A 21,657-nucleotide genomic window follows, 5' to 3' on the forward strand; every position below is an offset into this window, starting at 1 on the left:
CTTCTGGCAGGTTTCCTCTTAGCCACACAGAAATATAACATGTGTACCACTCATCTGCCTTCTTATCTTCCCATCTAGGCTGACCTTACAGCATTGTTTCCGTGGCAGCAGTGTGATATTCTTCTTTTTCTTTTTGTCAGAGCTACAGACACATTAACAAGCTAAAATGTCCTTTAGACACTAGCAAAACTTCCAAGATAGGAGACATAGAAAGAGGATATTGAAAAAGAGATTACATTAGTTTTCAAAATGATCTCAGTATGGTATTGACAGCAGAGTCAAAAAGAAAGACTCACAAAAAATTTACCTGGGGTCAAAGGAATACACTTCACAACCATGCTTCGCCATGTCATCATCAAAGCTGAAGTCATTGTCAATTCTGCAAAAAGAAAACCAAGGATGGATGTACAATCAACACTAATCTTTCGTGTTAACCACGCCCAAAAAGAGCAACGAAATACAGACAACAACAGAGTTGCTCAGACAGAAAGTTTGCACTTGGAGGAATAAAACAAGCTGAAAAGGATCTTTTCTTATGACCAGTAAACTCTATGGAAAACATTTAAAGATATTTTTTTAATGTAGGTGTTTTCATACCCGAATCCACACAATTTAGATCACTTAATCACTTAGGAAACGGGCTTCGACCCTGTCTGTCAGAATTGAGAGGAATACAAAATCCCAGAAGAGAAGAAAGACTGAGATACACCCGATACAAATTCTCCCCACTCCGGAATTGAACTGGGGTCTCTTGTGCACGATGGCGAAGTCCCTGCTCAACACCTGAGAATTCTGATTGTCTTTCAGAAAGCCTTCATAAAATGTATGAAAATGTGTGACACTGACAGAGGTCTGATTCCTATCAGCCTGTATTTTAAAAGTTTGAAAAAAATATTCTGATGCCTTGATGTTATCCTTTAAAAAAAACAACAAAATAACTTACAGTGCCTTGACAAATTTAGCACCCTTTTTTAAAGTGTAACCTAGGAAGAAAAAAATGTTTGCAACAATTTTTAGTTTACTTTTGTGAAATACCTAACGTTAATGATAACTGATTTATGAACAAAATTTCATGTCTACAAACTTATCTTATATATATATTTTATGAAACAATGAAACTACAGTCAAACTATGTGAAAACTCTAATAAGATTTATTAAAACATTTTTTGGGGGGATAACTGTTTTACAGCCCTTGCAACTGCATAAGATCATATGAGCGTGCATGACACATTAATTAACTCTCATCCTGCATGACACATTAATTAACTCTCATCCTGCATGACACATTAATTAACTCTCATCCTGCATGACACATTCATTAACTCTCATCCTACCAGGCCAAAATCCAGTACTGGCCCAGGGCTTTTCCCTGACCTATTTTTATCCTCCTACCCCACCAAAGAAAAATGTCAAAACATCCAACTAAATACACACATACCGTATCATATGGCACATCAAACGGAAGGTAAAAAAGTAATCTATCAGATGGTGATGCAATATCGAAGATTTTTTTCTTATTGTATTATTTTGGAGTTACTAAAAGTGATTATGCAATATATAAAAGGAGTCATATGGAGTCAACAATTTTCTAGCTTTGAAAGGTCATAACTAAAAAAGCATTAACAACAGCATCATTCAAACTTTACAGGTACGTTGTTTCAAGCAATGCAAAGAAATGTTGAAAGATATTTATGTGTACCTATCATAGAAGTGAAAATATGAGTTGTATACTGAAGTCAGGGGAGCTCTTTTCTTTTCATTTTTGTGTTTCAAAGGGGACAGAAAAAAGAGACTGGAAATCGTCAGTCGGTGCTATATTTTTTTTCGTATCCGCTAACAGGAAGTCTATTCTATTATTTTGAAAACATAGATGGGCCGAGAATTTTGTATCTATTCATTACTGGACTGAAATAGATAACGAGCCACTCGAGCCGTATTTTGCGGCTCTCAGTCCAACCAGGCCACGTCCGCGAGCCGCATTTTCAGTTGAAAGGGAATTTTTAATTTTGCCCTACGGCAGCTGAAGCCTATTCTTATCAATTTTGGACCTCCAAGATTTTTCGCCCTTGTCCGAAAAGGTTAGGTGTAGATCTTTCCTACCACAAGATCAAGGGTGTGGCTGAAAAACAGCAGTAAGAAAGAGCCAAGAATTAGCAGTGGTAAGGCTGCAGAAAAAATCAGGAGTCCAGAGGACGGGGCAAAGGAGGTGAGGGTGTGGGGGCAGCTAGCAGAGGAGACGAAATCAGACGACAGAACATTGTTAGAGTGCAGGAAAGGATGAAAAGGGGGACAATTTTAGAGAAGAACATTTTTCATCGCTATCAGGATTCGAACCCAGAACCTATTGAATGAGAGGCGAACACCTTAACCTCAAGACCATGAGAGCCCCCTAATCAGAGTTATAAGTTATAAGAATGCCTATTTGAGGTACAATAAGAAAGATCAAAACCTCAACGTACTTGAGCATTTGTCAAACTTAGTTTCACTCAACTGCCTCAATAATGAACACTTTGGTCTCTAGATCAATGCACTGTCTTTTTCCGTCTATTGCAATTTTGAAACTTGGATCAAAGCAATCTCCTCCTCCTTCTTTTCATACTCCTGCTAGAGCTCAGGGAGTAGTTGTCTGTAAAATCTTCATCTCACAGTGCAGTTGGTTTTTACCAAGACTGTTTTATCTACTAGCCTACGTATCATTTTCGAAAATACTCATAAATATTTGTACTCACTAAAGTGGTTTCAGTTTTAAGATAAGAAGATGAGATAAACTTTATTGATTCACGAGGGACATTCTGGGCGAACATACCAGACAGATCACCAACTTACACAGATTCAGTATCAATACAAAAATGCACTCATTACATTCTTTTAACTTTAAGTAGGAATTATTTTTGAAGTCTGCCTGGATGATGGCCTGAAAAGCCTACTCTTTTCAATCACAAGAATAATGACTTTGAGATTATTGTAAAATCTGTTTTCTGGTCAGTAGCTAAAGGCTAGACAGCTGCTACAACTAAGTGCTACTGCCCTGAACTCAGGAGATGACTGAAAAATTAGGGAAATCATGCAAAATAAAGATAAATATCGTTGGCATACAAAAATTCGTTTTCAGTGCGTCAGAAGCACATATATATTATTTGTTATGATTAATGATCAGGGCTACCTTCCTAAAAGTTCCCATTTCAAGTAAATTCAGGGTCAATTTCAGGTATTTAGGCCCAAAATCAGGTACTAGAAAGCATGGGTCTCAACTCAGAATTCTAAAAAAGGAGGAACTTTTCGGGTGATCGCCACAGAAGCCCATTTTCGCAAAACACCCATTATTATTATACCGTTGAACCCTAGAATGCAGAAATAAAAACCATCAACTTATCAAAGCAAGGTTATTTCACACCAATTTGAGGGTCTGAGAGACAATTTCAAGTAAGAGTCACGTACCAAATATTTACAATCTTGATTACGTACAAAAAGTGGTGGCGCCTGGGGTCTTGTGCGACTTATATATATATTCCCTTCATCATATTCGCCTATATAAACTATATAAAAAGGAATATTGTTTTGAGCCTAGAACCAGAAAATCGACTGTCATGATTCATATCATACTATATATATATAGGCCAATATAATAAACGTGAAAGACAAAAAATTATTTCCTGATTTCACACAAGGCCTGCACCAACGCACACTTTACTTTGCAGAGAGCTGTAGATCAGGACTTTTTCAGGTAGTAATAAAAATTCTAAACATTAAACATTTGCTTTCAGTTTCAGTTTGTTTGCCCTCTGGTGTTGCGTCCAGTCCTCCCCCTATCCCCGAGTGCGTCTTTTAAAAAAATCAACAATCCCCCCCCGCCCCCCCCCCATTCCTGAGTCCTGTACTTCGAAGCGCTCAGAATGCGCGCAGGTTTAATGACCGGTCACAATGGCGAGCCCGACAAGACGCTTGCATAAATTTCTTTTTGGTCTTACCCCCACAAGTAACAGCACAGTGACAAATATTGATTTATTTTCATGGCCACACCACGTTTGCAATGCCGAACCTGCATACTGCATGTTACAATAAATGTTGCGTTATCAGACAATTACTGACAAACTTGTGGGTGGTAATGAAAGCGAAAGCAGATCTTGATTTTCCAGTCGAGCCTTGGTGACACAATTCCGCTTGCCGCCAAAGCCGCCAGTTCGCGTGAAACGTGCTCTCAGAGCCGAATCAATATCATTGATTGATTGATTGATTGATTGGGTAGATGTTTTACGGCACTATCGACACAATTTTGGTCATTTAAGCGCCATCAGGTTTCACCGCCACAAAATCAGACGTGTTTTTAATAAAGATTCTTTCGGAGCTCGCGACCGCAAACGATCACACTATTTCTATTATGCTAAAAAGACGAACAAACATTTATAAACATTTTTTGTAAATATGGAAAAGGCTTATTTACATTTGTATATACAATACAAATTTCAGTGTATGTATATATGCACCGTATGTATATATACACCGACAACGGCAACTATATATTTTCACATTCTATTAAACAATCCAATTTCTTTTATAAAACTTAAAATTCTTCTAGGTTCTATAATGTCAAAAAGGGTTTTAATATCTTTACACTTAAAATATTTATCACGGACATAATTAAAGTCGACACATTCCATTAGGATGTGCCGAACTGTGAGATCTGTGTTGCACGCCACGCAAAAAGGAGCTTCCTCTCCTTCCAGCAAATGTTTGTGCGTGACGTGCGTGTGTCCTATTTTTAGTCCGGTAAAAATTACTTTTTCTCTTCGTGGTAGAGAAATTGGTTTCCTGGGTGTAAGTTTCGGTTGAATGTAAAGGAGTTTGTTGTGTATTTGTTGATTCCAAATTTGGGACCAGGAGGATGTGATGTGTTCTTTTACTTTCGGTTTCATGTCAGAGAAAGGGATTTTACTATTTTTGTTTTCAGGTAGTTTTAGAGATTCTTTGGCAAATTGGTCAACGGCTTCGTTGCCATCAATGCCTACATGGCTTGGAAGCCAAGCTATTGTAATAGTTTTTCCAGACTGATGTAGAAAATGCAGTTTAATGATAAGTTTCAAAATTCTGTTGTCGGAGGTGTCAGAGCGCTCTAAAGATTTCAGACAAGAGAGAGAGTCTGAAAGGATTAGGAAGGTAAGGTAGACTTGGTTGATTGATCTATAATATTTAGGGCCATTTCAAGAGCTGTAGCCTCAGAAGTGTAGACTGAAGCTTCTGGGTGGAGATTCCTTAAGCTTAAGCTGTGTGGCGATGCAAGGGCAGCAGCTCCTACTGAGGAGTCACTTTTGAATCCGTCTGTAAAGAGTTTCTCTGCTTCAGGGTATCTATTTATTAGCTCTTTGTATGAGTTTAAGTATGTTGTTTTGTCTGTAGACTTTTTGTTGTGTTTTTCAAGACTAGTATCTATGTTTGGTTTGGTTAAATGCCATGGAGGTATGCTGGACATGGCAAAGGGCTCGATTATGTCTTCAGAAAAATCAATGTCTTTGAGATCGTTCTGGATTCTTATTCCGAAAGGGCTTACTTTATTTCCTAAGGAGGATAGAGTTTTTAGGTCTTCGGGAAGGCCAAAGACACATTTGTGGGCTGGGTTTTGGGGTACTGAGCTAAGTTTCAAAGCGTACTGCAAAGAGAGTTTTTTCCTTCTAAGTTCCAAAGATGGTTTGTGCGCTTCTGCCTGTAAACTTTCTACAGGTGAAGTACGGAAAGCGCCTAGGGCAAGGCGAAGGCCTTGGTTCTGAACAGGGTCTAAAATTTTAAGGTAAGACTTTCTGGCTGATCCGTAAACAGGACTGGCATAGTCCAGCCTGGAACGGACAAGGGAACGGTAAAGTTGAAGAAGTATTTCAGTATCTCCTCCCCATTCAGGATTGGATAATACTTTTAGGGCGTTGAGAGCACTCTGACACCTCGTCTTTAGGTCTTTCAAGTGTGGTAGGAAAGAAAGTTTATTGTCGAAGATTACGCCCAGGAAACGAGCTTGTTTTTTAACAGGAATTTTCTCTCCAAACAAATATAAATCTGGTTGTCGCACACACAATAGTAGAGCGATTTTTGCGAAAACCGCATTGAAAATTGGATAAGGAGTTTGAGGTTTCGAGAAACCACATTAGACGTTTGTTAATAAGTTTTTCCATAAGTTTACAGAAACAGTTTGTAAGGGCTATGGGACGGTAGTTTGAAGGGTTAGAGTGATCTTTTCCTGGTTTTGGGATTGGTATAACAGTGGCAAGACGCCAACTGTTCGGAAATTGTTGAGAATGCCAGAGTTCATTGTAAATATCAAGGAGTAATAGGAGTGTTTCGTCTGGAAGACGTTTGATGATTTCGTTGTGTATTTGATCAGGGCCTGGAGCTGTGTTTGATAGTTCTGCAACATTACATTTTAATTCGTTAAGAGAAAAGCTGCAATTATAGTGTTCTTCATTTGAAGAGGTAAAATCAACAGTTGTCTTTTCAGAAGACATTTTTACTTTTTTAAAAATCAGGGTTGTAATTGTGGGTAGAGGAATTTCCGGAGAGAGTTGATGCTATACAGTCAGCAACTGTTTTTTTCGGTTTCTACGAAGGAGTTATTCGGTTTAAGGATGTGTTTGATTGTGTCTTTTTTAGTACCTTTTAATTTCTTTATCATCTTCCAGACTTTGTGCACTGGTGTGTTGTTGTTGATTTTTGAGACATAATTTCGAAAAGATGTTTTCTAAGCTGTCCTGATTTTTCTGCGTGCTTGGGCTCGCGCAATTTTGAAATTAATGAAGTCTTCGTTAGTTTTAGAGTTGACGAACTTCATGAGAGCTGATTTTTTGGCCGCAACAGCTTTTTGGCAGTCTTCAGTGAACCAATATTGATTTTTTCGGGGTTTGGTGGATAATTTTGGTATGTGTTTTTGAACGATCTCGAGAAGGGTTTCATGAAATCGTTCAAAAGTTTGTGTTTGTGTTTGAGATGGATTGAGTTTCTCCAGACATTCCACGTGAAACCCATCCCAGTCCGCTCTTTTAAGATTGAAACGGTCTGGGATAGGAGTTCGGTGTGGAATGTCTGGAATTAGGGTGATGGGGAAGTGGTCCGATCCGTGTGGGTTGTCCAGGACCGACCACTGAAAGTCTGGAATTAGGTCAGGATCACAAAGGGTTAAATCTATGGATGAAAAGTTTAGGTTATTTGAATTTTGAAATGTTGGGGAATTGTCGTTAAAAATACTAGTATTGGTTTTTATTAAGAAATCTTCTATGATTTTACCTTTAGTATCAGTTGGTTCATTTCCCCAAAGAGGGCTATGGGCATTAAAATCTCCCAACATGATGAAGGGTTGTGGAAGCTGGTCTCTGAGGTTTATTAGTTCTCTTAAAGATAGAGGATAATTTGGAGGGATGTATATTGAACAGATAGTTATAGGACGGTGTAGGGTGACCCTGACCGCAACTGCTTGAAATGTTGTGTTTAGTTGTATTTGTCTGTGTAGTGTTTGGTTATTTATTAAAATGGAGTTGCCCCCAGAGGCGATTTGGTTGTCGGTGTATATTTGGTTGTAAGTTTGATAGTTTTTTTAATGTGAATGTGGGTGTTGGCAATTTAGTTTCTTGTAGACAGATTACATTTGGGGTGTGTGAAGTCAAAAGATAAGAGAGTTCTGCCTGGTTTGCACGCAAACCGCGAATGTTCCACTGAAGAACTGCCATTTTAATTTATTTTGAAGGCACGGGTTCGATACATTTTTTTTTTGGTCGTTGGTGACCTTTGTCTTTGTTTTGTTTTGCTGCGGTCACGGTGGACCGCAGCCTTTTTTGAGGGAGAGTGTGGAGGGGGAGGAGGACCGGAGTCCTGGATGCGGGTAGAGGAGGGGGAGCGGGTGCGGGGAGTGGGTGGAGGGGCTTTATTGGATGAAGAATGATGGGATGGAGGTTGAAGCAATGAGGGTGTAGGATGTGGCGAATCAATATCACAATCGCGACCGGCAGAAATGAACTTAAAGACGTTATTGGATTTGGTTTTTCAAATATTCGAGATCTTTATGTATTTTCCCGGGTCTCGGCGACTTTTTTTTTAATTCCTGGGGCCAGGCAGTCACCCTGCTCCCAACAACTCTCTTTCTGATTGGCCCGCTGTCGCGGTAGCGGAGTCTAGCGGAGGAAATGGCGGTAGCGGAAATCTGCTAAATAGCGGACTATTGAGACCCATGAGAAAGACAAAGAAGAAAAAAAAAGACAAACGTCACCCCGGTAAACATAGTTACCATCGAGTGGGGTTTGCTGTTCATGATATTATTAGGTAATTTTATGTTTTTAAAACGTGAATGAGTGTTTGTGTGTGAGTGTGTGTTTACGCGTGTGTGTTTTTTTGGGGGGGGAGGAGGAGTGTTTGGGTGTGCATAACCACGGCTGCCCACTCACCACCATACGTTTTAGTAATCAGCAAACTTTTAAAAAATAGTTATCTCTATGAAAACTTCGTAATATGGCCATGGACAGCCTTTTCCTTTAGAGTTTGGAGTGTCAAGAAGGACAGGAGTTTTGTAGATGAAAGGATGGATGTGATGTAAACAAATGTGTGATGATAGAAGTCTCAGCAGGCTCATCTTTGCCGAGTTACGGCTCTTACACACCAAACATCCGCGATCGTGTGGTAGTGTGCATCCGTCTAGAGCTCGAACATGTGCCCATTCACACCTAGATCTATCATCTGTCTATTCGTGAGTGTTTTATATCAACATGGATGCTAAGACTAAACTGAAGATTTTACTGTTAAAAGAAAGAAATAAGAGGAGGAATAGGAGGCACTGGATCCCCCCAATTTTGGTAAATAGACAATTAGGCTAAATGGTGAATATCACCATCTGCTACCCAAAATTTTGTCACATGAAGACAAATGTATTGGATACATTCGAATGAGACCAGATACATTTGACAGCCTCTTGAGTTTGCTGACACCCGACATTGAAAATAAGAATACCAATAACAGACAAGCGAAAGACATTTGAAAGATAGATAAATATAATATACAGATTATTGATATTGATATTGGTCTTGACACATTTTTTCCTCTCCTGTTGCACCAGTTGTGGGCTCTGCTGTAGTAGCATGTGCCCTTTTCAAGAGTTTGAATAGAACACTGTGCATTTTAGCTTGCAGCTCCATCTTTTGTAAGACATCTAATGTCTTATCTTGGGGGATCATGCTCTTGAAGAAGAGCAGGTCCGTCTTCCTCCTGTGGGGGAGGGTCGGTCACAACATGAGAGCAAACGGATGAAATTTTATGGCTGCAATAAAACTCACCACTTGCACGAACGACAACTATCACTACCGCATGAACACGAACAGTTGGTGGGAACACAGAAAGGGCCCTGATAAGAAATAAATTCTTCTGTGCATCTCACTCACGATACCGTATGAACGCGGATGTTTGGTGTGTACGAGCCATTAGGTGGGCAAAAAGGGGGGGGGGGGTTGTTAGAAAGGGGTAGTTATTGGCTGTGAGTCTGAATTTAGTAAAATAAAAAAACCAAAAGAAACAGACAGAATAACAGAACATGTCATAAGCTCTTGATCCTGATTGTGTAACACAGCAGTTTCACTTCGTTCTGCCGCGCATCGCAGTGAATGCAATGTAAGTTCAAATTTCAAACAACGATCACTTGTTTGTTTTTTACATCTTCTCACTGGCCTGGGTCGTCTTCCACTACGCAGAAGCAAGAAATTTTTAACTACTTGTCAAGCTGATGTTTGCCGTTTGCCTTATGACTAAAGCAACTACAGTTCGCTATGCTTAAGATCATCCAGGCATAGGCACAGTTATGCTTTTCCAAGGGGCAAAATGACATTGAGCTTCTGAAAAGGCTCTGTGCCCAGAGAATGTGTTGTATTGACGTAAAGTGTCCGGAAAGGATTGTCTTTTCTTCCTTATACTTATATTCCCAGAGGATGGGACTTGGGTTAGGGTAGCCAAATGGCACATCACAAATTTTGAAAAATTGGAATCAAGGGTGAGACAATCGTATTTTCGGAAAACTGAGAAAAAATCATGACAATTCCGTCAAATTCGTAGTGGCGGGCAGTCCAGCATAAATGGAGATGAACAGTGTTGATGAGATGAGATGTGTTTTTTAAAGCATTTATGGACTGTCATTCAAGGTATCTATCATTCAGTAGGCCTATTGAATAAGGATTTGAGTGCAGGGTGACTGCCAAACTGACTTCAAAACCCATAGCCCGAACAAGTAAAAACTAAATTAAAACATATTTTCGGACAAATGCATACATATCTAAGGGCACTGATACGTCCTGTGTGACTTTGGTATGACAGTCAGATTTTACTAGTTTTCCTTTGACAATAAAAAAATGAATCCTGATCTGGGCTTGTGAAAAGGCTAGAACATTAACTGTCAAAACCATGTCTGGGTTTTAGTATTCACTGATTTTAAAAAGCATGCAAGACACAAATTATCAAAGGAAAACCATTATAGTTGGGCTCAAGGCAGAGCAAAAGTTAGGGGAAGAAATGGAAATTTTGAGCTTTTCGAGGGTTGAAAATGGCATTTTCCATTGCCTCCATTGAATTTGCCCTTGAACCATTGACACAAATCTGGGAACATCAATCTTGAAGACAAACCAAGTCTGTGCTCTAATTTTCCTCCATTCACGCATTTGATTGCATTATGTTACAACCTAATTACCACCACTTCTATCTTTTATTTGAGAATCAGTTTCTTGCACCGCAACCTTATATTGCTGCGGTAGAATCCTCATACTGATTAATTCTTTAGATCTAGAAATATTTGAAAAAGTTTTTATCAGATACTGATTTTCTTTCAACATTTGCCATTCAGATTCCTTGATCAACGCACAGATTTTCTAGCCCCCCGCAAAATCCCGAAAATAGACAGAAAGAATGAGTGAATGAAAGAGAGGAGGAAGATATTAAGCTGTCGTAACTAGACAGATTTTAGATTGCCACCGACCCACCATAGAGTCACAGAGGGACAATGGTCAAGTGTGAAAAATGACAAAATGCGCAATCTGGAAAGTTTCTAATACAACATATGGCCGAGAATTGACGTAAATATCACAGAAGTTAGGGAGGTAAGTTTGGATTCTTTGCTATGGAATACCGATAAGCCTAAGCAATGGAACCCACAGGGAGCACGAGGCAGGGGTAGGCCACGGGAAACATGGAGGAGAGGTATGGAAAGGGACATGAGAGAGCTGAAGCTCACTTGGAACGAGTAAGGAAGGAAGGCCAAGGACAGAGATAAATGGAACGAGCTTGTATGTGGCCTATACCCTGCCAGGGGTGAAAGGCACTGATGACCGATAAGCCAATACATATATACTATCTCTTTATCCCTTTTTCTCTTTCTTCTTAAATGTATGCTGTTGAAAAATGATACGGCATACCGAGCTTTCCGAATGTATGGGTTTCCATAAGAACAAGGAAGATCGGAAGCACTATAGAACAGACCCCACCGCAAATTCGACAGTTTTGACACCTTTATCGGTATGGCGGTAGAACAGGTTAAAGATCGGTAACAACCAGAAAAATCGGTAGATTTAGGCAGCCCCGTGAATGCTTAATGAGATTCAGTGTCAACAATGATAACCTAAAGTATTCCAGTTCCCTTTAACACTTTGGAGTCACACAGACAACAGTACAAAATACCCCATCTGGTCACTCAGCCAGGAGAGTGACTGCAACCGACTTCTTGGGCCCGGCGAAGAAATGCGCCAGGTGACCGAAACTGATAATTTTCACTGGCGCATTATAGTATAGCGCCAAGCGACCGAAAAGTGTTAACTTTAATAGATCCCACTGTAGCTTGATTGACCCCTGAAAAGTCATTCAAATCTCATCTAATACTTCTCTGGCATGTCCCTGAACACTTACCCAAAGGAGTACACCAAGCACGGAGGTGTTGGTTTGTACTTTTTATCAAAGCAAGTATGGTAAAGTCCAGCCATCTGTACATTCTCACACTTGTACTCCGGTTTCTTGTCCCATTCCCTAAAGATAAAAAAAGAGATCAGCTTCAAACTCAACAAAAGTGAAAACAACTGCAAAGCTTCGAAATGAGGATTCAAAATGAGGAAGAAACTCTTTTTTTTTTTTAAATAAAGAGATTCAGTTTTTGTTACGACAAGTCCTGTCACTTCACTTTCAAAGGCAAAGTATCCAGCCCACTCTCAGTGTGTTGTTTTATTTCAGAATGAGGGAGGATCGAGCCAAGGACCTCGCCTCAGGAGATGACAGAAAAATCATGCAAAATTAAAGAAAAACATCTTGGATACAAAAACTAAATGTGAGGCATCGTGGTGAAATCAGGTGCTCGTCAAAATAACGAAATTGAAGAAACAGCCATTTTTCCGCCAGTCTAGACATTTTTTATTAAAGTTTTATTTTTTTCCTTAACCTCTTATAGGTCCATATAAAAACACATTTTCTCGTGAATTTTCCAGAAAAACATTGAATAAAAGCACAAAGTACGTCATTTTTCAATTTTCAAAGACTCTTTTATGTATTGGAGTAACCATACTTTGGCGGCCATTTTCTTGCTAATTCCACTAATGAAACCAGGCGAAAGGAAAGACTTCGCCATAATCAGACAGCCACCGGAACAATCAGTATGGAAACCTTGCGGGCTTTGGTGCTGGGGGGGAACTGAGCACTTATGGACATGTCCAGTGAGCAATGACGTTGTTGCCCAGGACAGGTAATATAACAGGTAATAACCAGGCGACCTCCTTTTCTTCAATCACAAATATTTTGAATCCTTTTCAAGATAAATCAATATTTATTTAATTGGAAACAAGGCAAATAAATCAGCTTTCAGATGATATTAATAACTCCACAACATGCCCAAAAATTGACAAGCGCCCGACACAAATACAGTCTAACACGCACACTGTGAAATTCGCGGAACACGAAAATCTTTTATATATATATATATATATATATATATATATATATACATCATAGCAAATTTCATATATATATATATATATATGAAATTTGCTATGATGTACCCATTTTCAATGCAAAAAATAAATATAATATATCGTCGGCCCAGGGTACAACTGTCGTAAGTCCACGCACTCCGGTTTTGAGAAATAAGCCTTTTAAGTTTGAGATGGCTCCAGATTCAAATCAATCACCAACTCATTCATCTAACTGTTACCCATTGTTTGTGTGTATAATTAATGTTTCAACTTTTAAAGTTTTCACAGTTTGCTGTTTTCCTGTAGAATTGAAAAACAGTTTTTGTTTTTTTAGAAAACCCAGTTTTCTGAAAAATTGAACTAAATGCCTCAAAGTACAAATGTCGTATCTCCATATTAAGTTCTAAATCTCCATAATCTAGTCTAATTTCATGACCAAGTCACTCGCATGCAGAGCAGAAGTTCCACCTTGGCTCAAATCCCACAGGAGACAATATGAAACCCCCCCCCAAAAAAAAAACCCCAATTTTTTTCCAGAGGTTCAATGGGCTTTGATACCTGGCTCACATGAAGTCAATGTTCTATGGCAGACTGAGTTTGAAATTTGAGATGGCGTCTCTCAAATAACCTCATCGTGTTGCAAGGGATGTAAATCTTAACTAACGGTCATTCCAGTTGAAAGGGGCACACAGGAGTCCCCGCATCCGTAGTCTCGTGGCCACCTGGTGATCTTATAGCTGCACTACTACATGTAATAAACAGTGGCGGCTCGTGGTTTATAGAACTGACCGGCGGTCATTCACGTCGACTATTTTTCCCTCCCCCACCCCCTTCCTTCACAACACACACACTCTCTCTCACACACACACACACACACACACGCGCGCGCGCGCGCGCGCGCGCACACACACATGCTCTCTCTCTCTCTCTTTCTCTCTCTCCTTATTTTATACCCCTACTTTCGCCATCCCCACCCCCTCCCCCACTCACACACACACACACCACAGTAAGCATTGTAATATAATGTGAAAGAGGTAAAATATGCGGTAGCGTCAAGAAACAATATTATGAATAATGTAAGATGGAAGTTACTGAGATTAATAGAAACTCACTTGATCGGCACAGAAAAAGAAACACTACTTGAGTCTAAGCTAGAAAACAAACTGAAAGTGAGAAGCAATAAATCGCTGGTCCTGGCCTCCAGTACAGTACTTTACTCGTACTTTCTACACCCCCATACAAAATATCGACGTGCACTGAACCCGTTAAATATATGTAATAAGAACTGTCCTGTATGATGACAAAAAGTCAATTGCTACTGTACCGGTGCACCCTGTCCCAAGCAGATCAAGTCTACAATCAGATGCTACACAAAGCTGGACAAAGCACACACGTTTCCGATCATTACATCATCAAATGTACTTCATCGCACTTCTCAGTTCTCAGAACTGAACACTGAACACTGTGTTGTAACAAAGTGGGGAAGAGTGTCAAATGCTAATTATAGAACTTGGTGTCTAGCTGGGGTGAGGGTTGAAAAGGGGAGGGAAGGGAGGGGGTTTTCGGCCCAGACTCTGACAGCCGAGTGTCTATCGCTCCTCGTTAAAATTTTCCTTATATTATATCTTCACTAGACGATTCCTTCTTTCGCCGGCCAGACTCCTGAGGGCCAGGTAAGTTATTAGTGGGGGAGAAAACGATGAGTAAATGTCAAACAGGAACTATAGGTGGTTAAAAAGTCAATAAACAAAAAAAGAGTAGTGCCATGCTGACAATAAATGTTCTGATAGTAGTTAGAGAAAGGCTGAATGATAAATACATGTTTTGCTGATAAAATAATACATGTGTCTGTGCTGCTCAAGACAGTCTCATTCTTAATTTTGTAAGCTACAAAGAAGCCAATCTGGCAATTAAGGGATATACTAATCTTTCTGTGGACTGACGATGGATTTATCCATGGGACTGACGTCATCGCTAGGCCTAAGCCAAGCCCGCCGTGTGTTTGGCCTCGTACGTAGTACGAAGTTCCGCGACGTGACGGTTTGACGGGAGACGATTTAAAGTTACGAGCCGGCGAGATAACAAACGTGAAGGAATGAGGTTATGTCGCGACAAAACAGCAGTGAATCCCACTTGTCTATTTGAGCGCCTTCAGTTCAAATCGGCAAGGTGTTTTGGAATGTTGATTCATGTTTGTTTGGATTTACTTAAAACTGAATGAAAATCGTCATCAGCAATAAACGTCTAGTCAACAGTTCAGTTGACAAAAATCTGACCGGCACCGCTGGTCTTGCCCAGTTAACAAACCGCCCCTGGTAATAAATATATCTCATTTGACTTTACTTTATTGTAATGCACGGGATTACCTATGAAGCAAAATACAACAAACAACACCATCAATGCCCTACAAACTGTTATGTCTCATCCAATCAAAACTAAATGGGCAAAGGAAAAGGGGTAATGTATTTTTTTTTCTTGTTTGAGAAAAAAAAACCCAAACGATTTTACAGTTTGACTTTCTCATTTCTTGCATAGAACACTGTATTTTTTTACATGGCGTACCTGGTGACTCTCCCCCTTTTTTCAGCCAGATATATGTGTGGACAAGTCCATCATTATGAGATGTCCACTCATTAGCTTATCACAAAAATGTGAAAAGTTGACAATCCCTCTTCTTCTTATGCACCCTATTTTTGACAAAAGGGTATTATAGTAATAACGAAAATTCAATTTGATAATAAAATAAAAACAACAATCTTCTTTGTCCTTTCCAGACACATTGTTCTCGTCTACTGTGTTAAAGAATTACAGGTACAGTAACTTTGAAATAAGACACATAACACAATATACAGTGTGAATGAAATACACACCCACACACACATACACATGTACAGACAGACAGACAGACAGACAGACAGACAGACAGACAGACAGACAGACAGACAGACAGACAGCCACCCTACCCACCCACCCACCTACCAACACCTACCCACCCACCCACCTACCTACCTACCTACCTACCTACCTACCGACAGACAGACAGACAGACAGACAGACAGACAGACAGACAGACAGACAGACAGACAGACAGACAGACAGACAGACATACATACATACATACATACATACATACATACATACATACATACATACATACATACATACATACATACATGACATACATAGCACACATACATAATATACATGCATACAATTATTCTATATAGCTTTTGATTATTTCCGTCTTTTCAACAAGCGCATCTCATGACCGCATGAGCTGTTTATTTCGTTAAAGTTACAGAACAAAAATCTAGACACTGTTCATGTCTGTTGCTCCACCGGGAAAAGTAGCGCCCACAACGTGTCAATAATATAAAATCTGCATTATAATGTATCCTCATTTTTGCACCCCTTTTAAGTGCGGTCATGCGTGCCGGTGTATGTATGCATGTATTGCCTTCTTAAAAAAAACAACTTTGCAAGCCCAGGATGCACATTCTTCTATTCTGCGTATGTGCGATGGTGTGTTCGTGTTATAAGCACCCAACCGCAGTGCTAATTTTAGGCCTATAATATTTTTTTTTCTCAGAGTAAATGTAAACGGCCCTAAATTTTTTTCCTGTCTACCTGACTCCAGCTATTCATCACATTCCCAATAGCAAATCTGTTTTGATATGGTGTTCCTCATGAACAAAGAATCACACAGGAATAGGTCACTAGGCTGCTCGTCTTTCCCCTCACCACCTCCACCTTTTCCTCTCTTAGAGTGCTCTGGTTGTTTCAAAGGAAAATTGCCTCTTGACAAAATAGGCGCAATGCTGTATCAAATCAAAACATTTAAATATATTTGATAGATGAAAATAGAAACAGCAGGTCAAAGTGAAAGAAGAAGAACGTTCCAAACTTACACGTATTAACTGTTTGTACATTTTGGAGTAATAAGTCGGGTTTTTTTAATGTGTTCTCTGTCTATCAGTTTGTTTTTACTTTACAGGTGCATTTAAATTCTCACAACTGTGAAAAGAGTACGACAAGAGCAACTCTGTTCTGTGGTCTATGTTACTATTTTTCTCTTTTAAGTTTTTGTCCGAGTAAATTTGAAGTTTAGTCAGTCTTGCTTCCCACAATTACGGGTTACTATAGGAGACGGGGGCTCTCGTGGTCTAGAGCTTACAGTGTTTGCCTCTCATTCAATAGGCACACACACACACACACACACACACACACACACACACACACAAATTACTAATATTATCAAGCAATGTATGTCAAAATGAGCCAAAGATGTTACAATAAAAAGTAAAGATGTTACAATAAAAAGTAAAGATGTTACAATAAAAAGTAAGAACGAGAAATGTCCTCTCTTTGGGAATGGCCTAAAGACACTTCAGTCAGTGGCATCGCCCCGGGGGGGTGTCTATAATGTACGAATTTAAGTAGAAGTATTGCACAATAATAAATTGTGGTACGACGCGGTACGTGGAATCACATACTCTTCAATTTTTTGGTATTTGGAGCTATTGGTATCATCTGAAAGCTGTTTCATTTGCCTTGCTTCTAATGAAATAAACATCCATCTATCATGATTAGAAGTCAGAATATTTTCGATTAAAAAAGATGAGGTTGCCTGGTTTCAGTTGTGAAATTAGCAAGAAAATGGCTACCAGAGTTTGGTAACTTCAATACCTAAAGGGTCCTTCAAAACAGAAAAATGACATATTTTATGTCTTTAATCAATGTCACTCAGTAAAATTCAAATGAAATGCGTTTTTATATGGTCAAAAAAGGGGTTGGGGCAAAAAAGTAAAAATTCGATAAAATCTTCCTAACTGGCGAAAAATGCATTTCTTTCTCTGATTTCGTTATTTTGATGAGCGCCTGATTTCACTACGCTGCCTCACAATTGATTTCTTAAACACTTATTTACAATGTTCTATTACTGCAAAGAAAATTGTGACAAAACTGATTACAGTAACCTATTTATGCATATACATCCTTTAAAAATCATATTAAAAACTTTTATAATAAGTATCAGTCATTCTAGAATTCAAAACCAAACAAAGTAATGAATAAGCAATGAACAGCGGTTTACACCGAAACACGAAGGAGATTGGAAAAGAAATGATAAAGTCATTCTTTACAAAATAACAAAATAACATAAATTGAAAAATGCCCTTGTCAACTTTCACATTGAATTGACACACCTAAACCAGTCACTCACGTCAAACCTCAAGGAAGAGTGGACGAATGACTGGGCCACAGGTACGACAGGAAGGAGGATGTATGGCCACATGAATAAACCACTGGTCAAAGATCCAATCAATGAGTTGAGGAGGGGAGATCAATCCATAATCTTCCAACTTAGAACACAACATGTACCCCTCAACCAACATCTCAACCGAATTGGAGTAAAGCAGTCTGCTGCCTGCCCACTTTGTGACTACCCCTCAGAGACAGTGGAACATCATCTGTTCTTCTGTAGAAAACTGATTTAAGGGGATGTTTTCTTCCCAAGCTACCCCACACATCTAACTGCCTCTACTCCTCAAAACAACAATTAGAACAGACATGCAGCTATTACCGAATGGCATCATGCAGAAGAGTTAACGCTCAGATGCTACTGGATCGCTAACAACAACAACAACAACAACAACCAGTCACTCCTTTATATTAAAAAAAGAAACGTGGCACAAGAAATAAACAAACATTATATGCGCCCCAAATATTAATACAAACAAAGAATCTGAGCTATGAATAGAAACTCACAAAAGAAGACAAACGACAGTCATAAAAAAGTAAGATCCTCACTTTTCCAAAAGACATGCCCATTCCCACCATTGTTTGCCAATTTGCGGATCTCTGCCTTCTAGCTGACCTGTGAATAGAAATGATTTTTAACAATAAACCGTAACAAAACTAAACAAATTTTGAAATATTATGGTCAATGGAAAACTGGCAATTTAGATAAAAACCAACTCATTCGCCTGCCTGGAACTCTCATGATCTTGGAGAGTCAGATCTGGATAGACATGCATCAGCGATCATGGTCTGCCACTTGTTTCTCTGCTTGAATGGTCTTTTAAAAAAAACGTTATCGTCGTCTTTGTTACCCATCTGTTTAAGCTTTGTAACTTTAGTCTTGTCCTTAGCCTACCCCTCTGGTTATTTTGCATTGTTTTTCCAGGAAGATAAGGATATTCAAGGCCTTCATCTTACTGTCACTGAAAAAATAGAAAGCAAAAAAGGTCTGGAACCAATAGACTTCTTGAAAGCTGAGACTTTCTTCCAGGACAAAACAAACCACATTTTGTGATGCGTGCTGACAAATTGAGTTATTTTGCAGAATTTTAGCCTAATGGAAATAAATACGTCAAACCTATAGGTGGAGTGTAAGTACAAGAGAAACCTGTATAAACACTTCAAAATCTACAAATTGACCCCAGCATCAATGTTTTGCCAAATATCTTCAGTCTTCAGTCATGGATTGCGAGAAGTAAACTCACTTGTCAGGACAGCTCACATTGGATACACCTGCTAAGACAATCACCTGTACGCTCCTTGCATTTTTTTTTTTTACAGTAAAAGACCCAAACTAAGATGGCCACTTTTCTCTTCCACATTGATGGATGGCTTCCTGGGACAAGTTTGACTGTACAAATAACAAATCATAGGATCGAAGGAAAATGAGTTAAAAGAGAATATAGTGAGAAACACTGACAAAGGATTATAATGCCACCAACCAAATGAGGCGTCTTTTTAAATATATATATATATATATGTATATGTCATTTCAAATTTCCTTTCTAGTGGATCACTACCTTGTAGTGGTTAGAGAGCTTGTGTACCTCAGTGACCCCAAGAGCTACGCTGACTGGAGTATATATGCTCCTGGTAGGGAAATCCATGCCAGACAGGTCGACGGGTAGAGGTCAGACGAAACGTGATCCAAGGTAGTGATCCCGTTTTTAATATATCGCTCAATGGAGAATCTCGGACCGGTAGATCTATTCAATAAAGTTTTGTCAGGGGGGAGACATCAACAATATATGCTTCCATTGGGTATTCACTTCATCTGCATTGGTCTTGGAGAGCTTGAAATTGGTTCTTTAGTTCTAGTCGGAAGGCAGATCTCACATTGCCATCGCTGAGCTTTTAAACATTAAATCGTGTTCTTGTCGCCTCCCTGGTGAATGTTTTCTTGAGCTTGACTTTTATCCTTGCCGTCACTAGATGGTGATCGCTGCCGACATCTGCTCCTCTTCTGACTTTCACATCCTGTAGGGAACGTCTCCACATTCCTCCTATCATAAGATGGTCAATCTGGTTCTTGTCCCAGCCATTTGGAGAATTCCAGGTCAGTTTGTGGATTGTACGGTGTGGGAAGAGGGTTCCGCCAATCACCAAGTTGTTTTACGTTGTGACGAGGTATACCTGTCAATTCCCTCTGCAGCTGTTCATAAAAACAGTCCTTGCTTTCCTCTTCACTGTTGTTAGTAGGGGCGTAACATTGGATGATGATTGTGTTGGTGTGCTTTCCCTTCAGTCTCAGTGTTATCATTCTGCTGTTGATCGGTTTCCACTCCATGAGGCATTTCTCAAGTCCCTTTTTTAGGATGATAGCTACACCTTCCCTATGTTGGTTGTATTCTCTGACTGAATAGATCAATGTTTCTCCAGTTGCTGTTCTCAGCCTGCCGGATCCTGTCCAGTGTCTTTCACTTAATCCCAGAACGTGCAATCCATATCTCCCCATCTCTGCCGTTACTTGTGCCAACTTACCAGTTTCGTACATTGTCCTTACATTCCACAGTCCTATATTAACTTTTGTCTTTGTGGTGTTCAGGTCCTCCATCTTCCTGCAAACAGCTTCCTTGCGGCTTTCACTGCCAGCAATCATACGAATCCCAAGAGACTCTGAAGGTCCATCACACACAGAAATATGGTTTCTCTTTGTTACTGTTTCTGTTCGTAACATATGATTTTTACCAGTCTGGGTCATTAGCCCTGAGCTGAACCTCCAAAACCTGGAGGGCCGGTGGATCACGTTTCGTCTGACCTCTACCCGTCGACCTGTCTGGCATGGATTTCCCTACCAGGAGCATATACTCCAGTCAGCGTAGCTCTTGGGGTCACTGAGGTACACCGTACAATCCACAAACTGACCTGGAATTCTCCAAATGGCTGGGACAAGAACCAGATTGACCACCTTATGATAGGAGGAATGTGGAGACATTCCCTACAGGATGTGAAAGTCAGAAGAGGAGCAGATGTCGGCAGCGATCACCATCTAGTGACGGCAAGGATAAAAGTCAAGCTCAAGAAAACATTCACCAGGGAGGCGACAAGAACACGATTTAATGTTTAAAAGCTCAGCGATGGCAATGTGAGATCTGCCTTCCGACTAGAACTAAAGAACCAATTTCAAGCTCTCCAAGACCAATGCAGATGAAGTGAATACCCAATGGAAGCATTTTATATTGTTGAGGTCTCCCCCCTGACAAAACTTTAATGAATAGATCTACCGGTCCGAGATTCTCCATTGAGAGATATTAAAAACGGGAAAATCATGAATTCCTAAGGTTGAGACATAGGCAAAGTCAGTCCGCAGGTCCGGTATTCTTCAATCTTACCTCTCTCTTTCTCTCTCTCTCTCACTCTCTCTCTCTCACACACACACACACACACACACACACACACTTCTAGAAT

The 21,657-nt window shown here is 39.7% G+C and overlaps 1 protein-coding gene across 1 annotated transcript in view; it reads right to left on the reverse strand.

The window, feature by feature from the left end:
- LOC101845911 (methyltransferase-like protein 24) overlaps nucleotides 1-21,228 on the reverse strand; it is a 37,142-nt gene extending 15,914 nt beyond the window's left edge. Inside the window, exons 1-4 of the mRNA XM_005095570.3 lie at nucleotides 21,115-21,228; nucleotides 18,760-18,826; nucleotides 11,903-12,019; nucleotides 308-379 (exon numbers count right to left, since the gene is read on the reverse strand). Of these exons, the coding sequence (XP_005095627.2) occupies nucleotides 308-379; nucleotides 11,903-12,019; nucleotides 18,760-18,826; nucleotides 21,115-21,184 (326 nt within the window). The 5' untranslated portion in view covers nucleotides 21,185-21,228. The remainder of the gene's footprint in view (nucleotides 1-307; nucleotides 380-11,902; nucleotides 12,020-18,759; nucleotides 18,827-21,114) is intronic.
- Nucleotides 21,229-21,657: the final 429 nt, after the last annotated feature.

Source organism: Aplysia californica, unplaced genomic scaffold, assembly GCF_000002075.1.
Source record: "Aplysia californica isolate F4 #8 unplaced genomic scaffold, AplCal3.0 scaffold00107, whole genome shotgun sequence".
NCBI lineage: Eukaryota > Metazoa > Mollusca > Gastropoda > Aplysiida > Aplysiidae > Aplysia > Aplysia californica.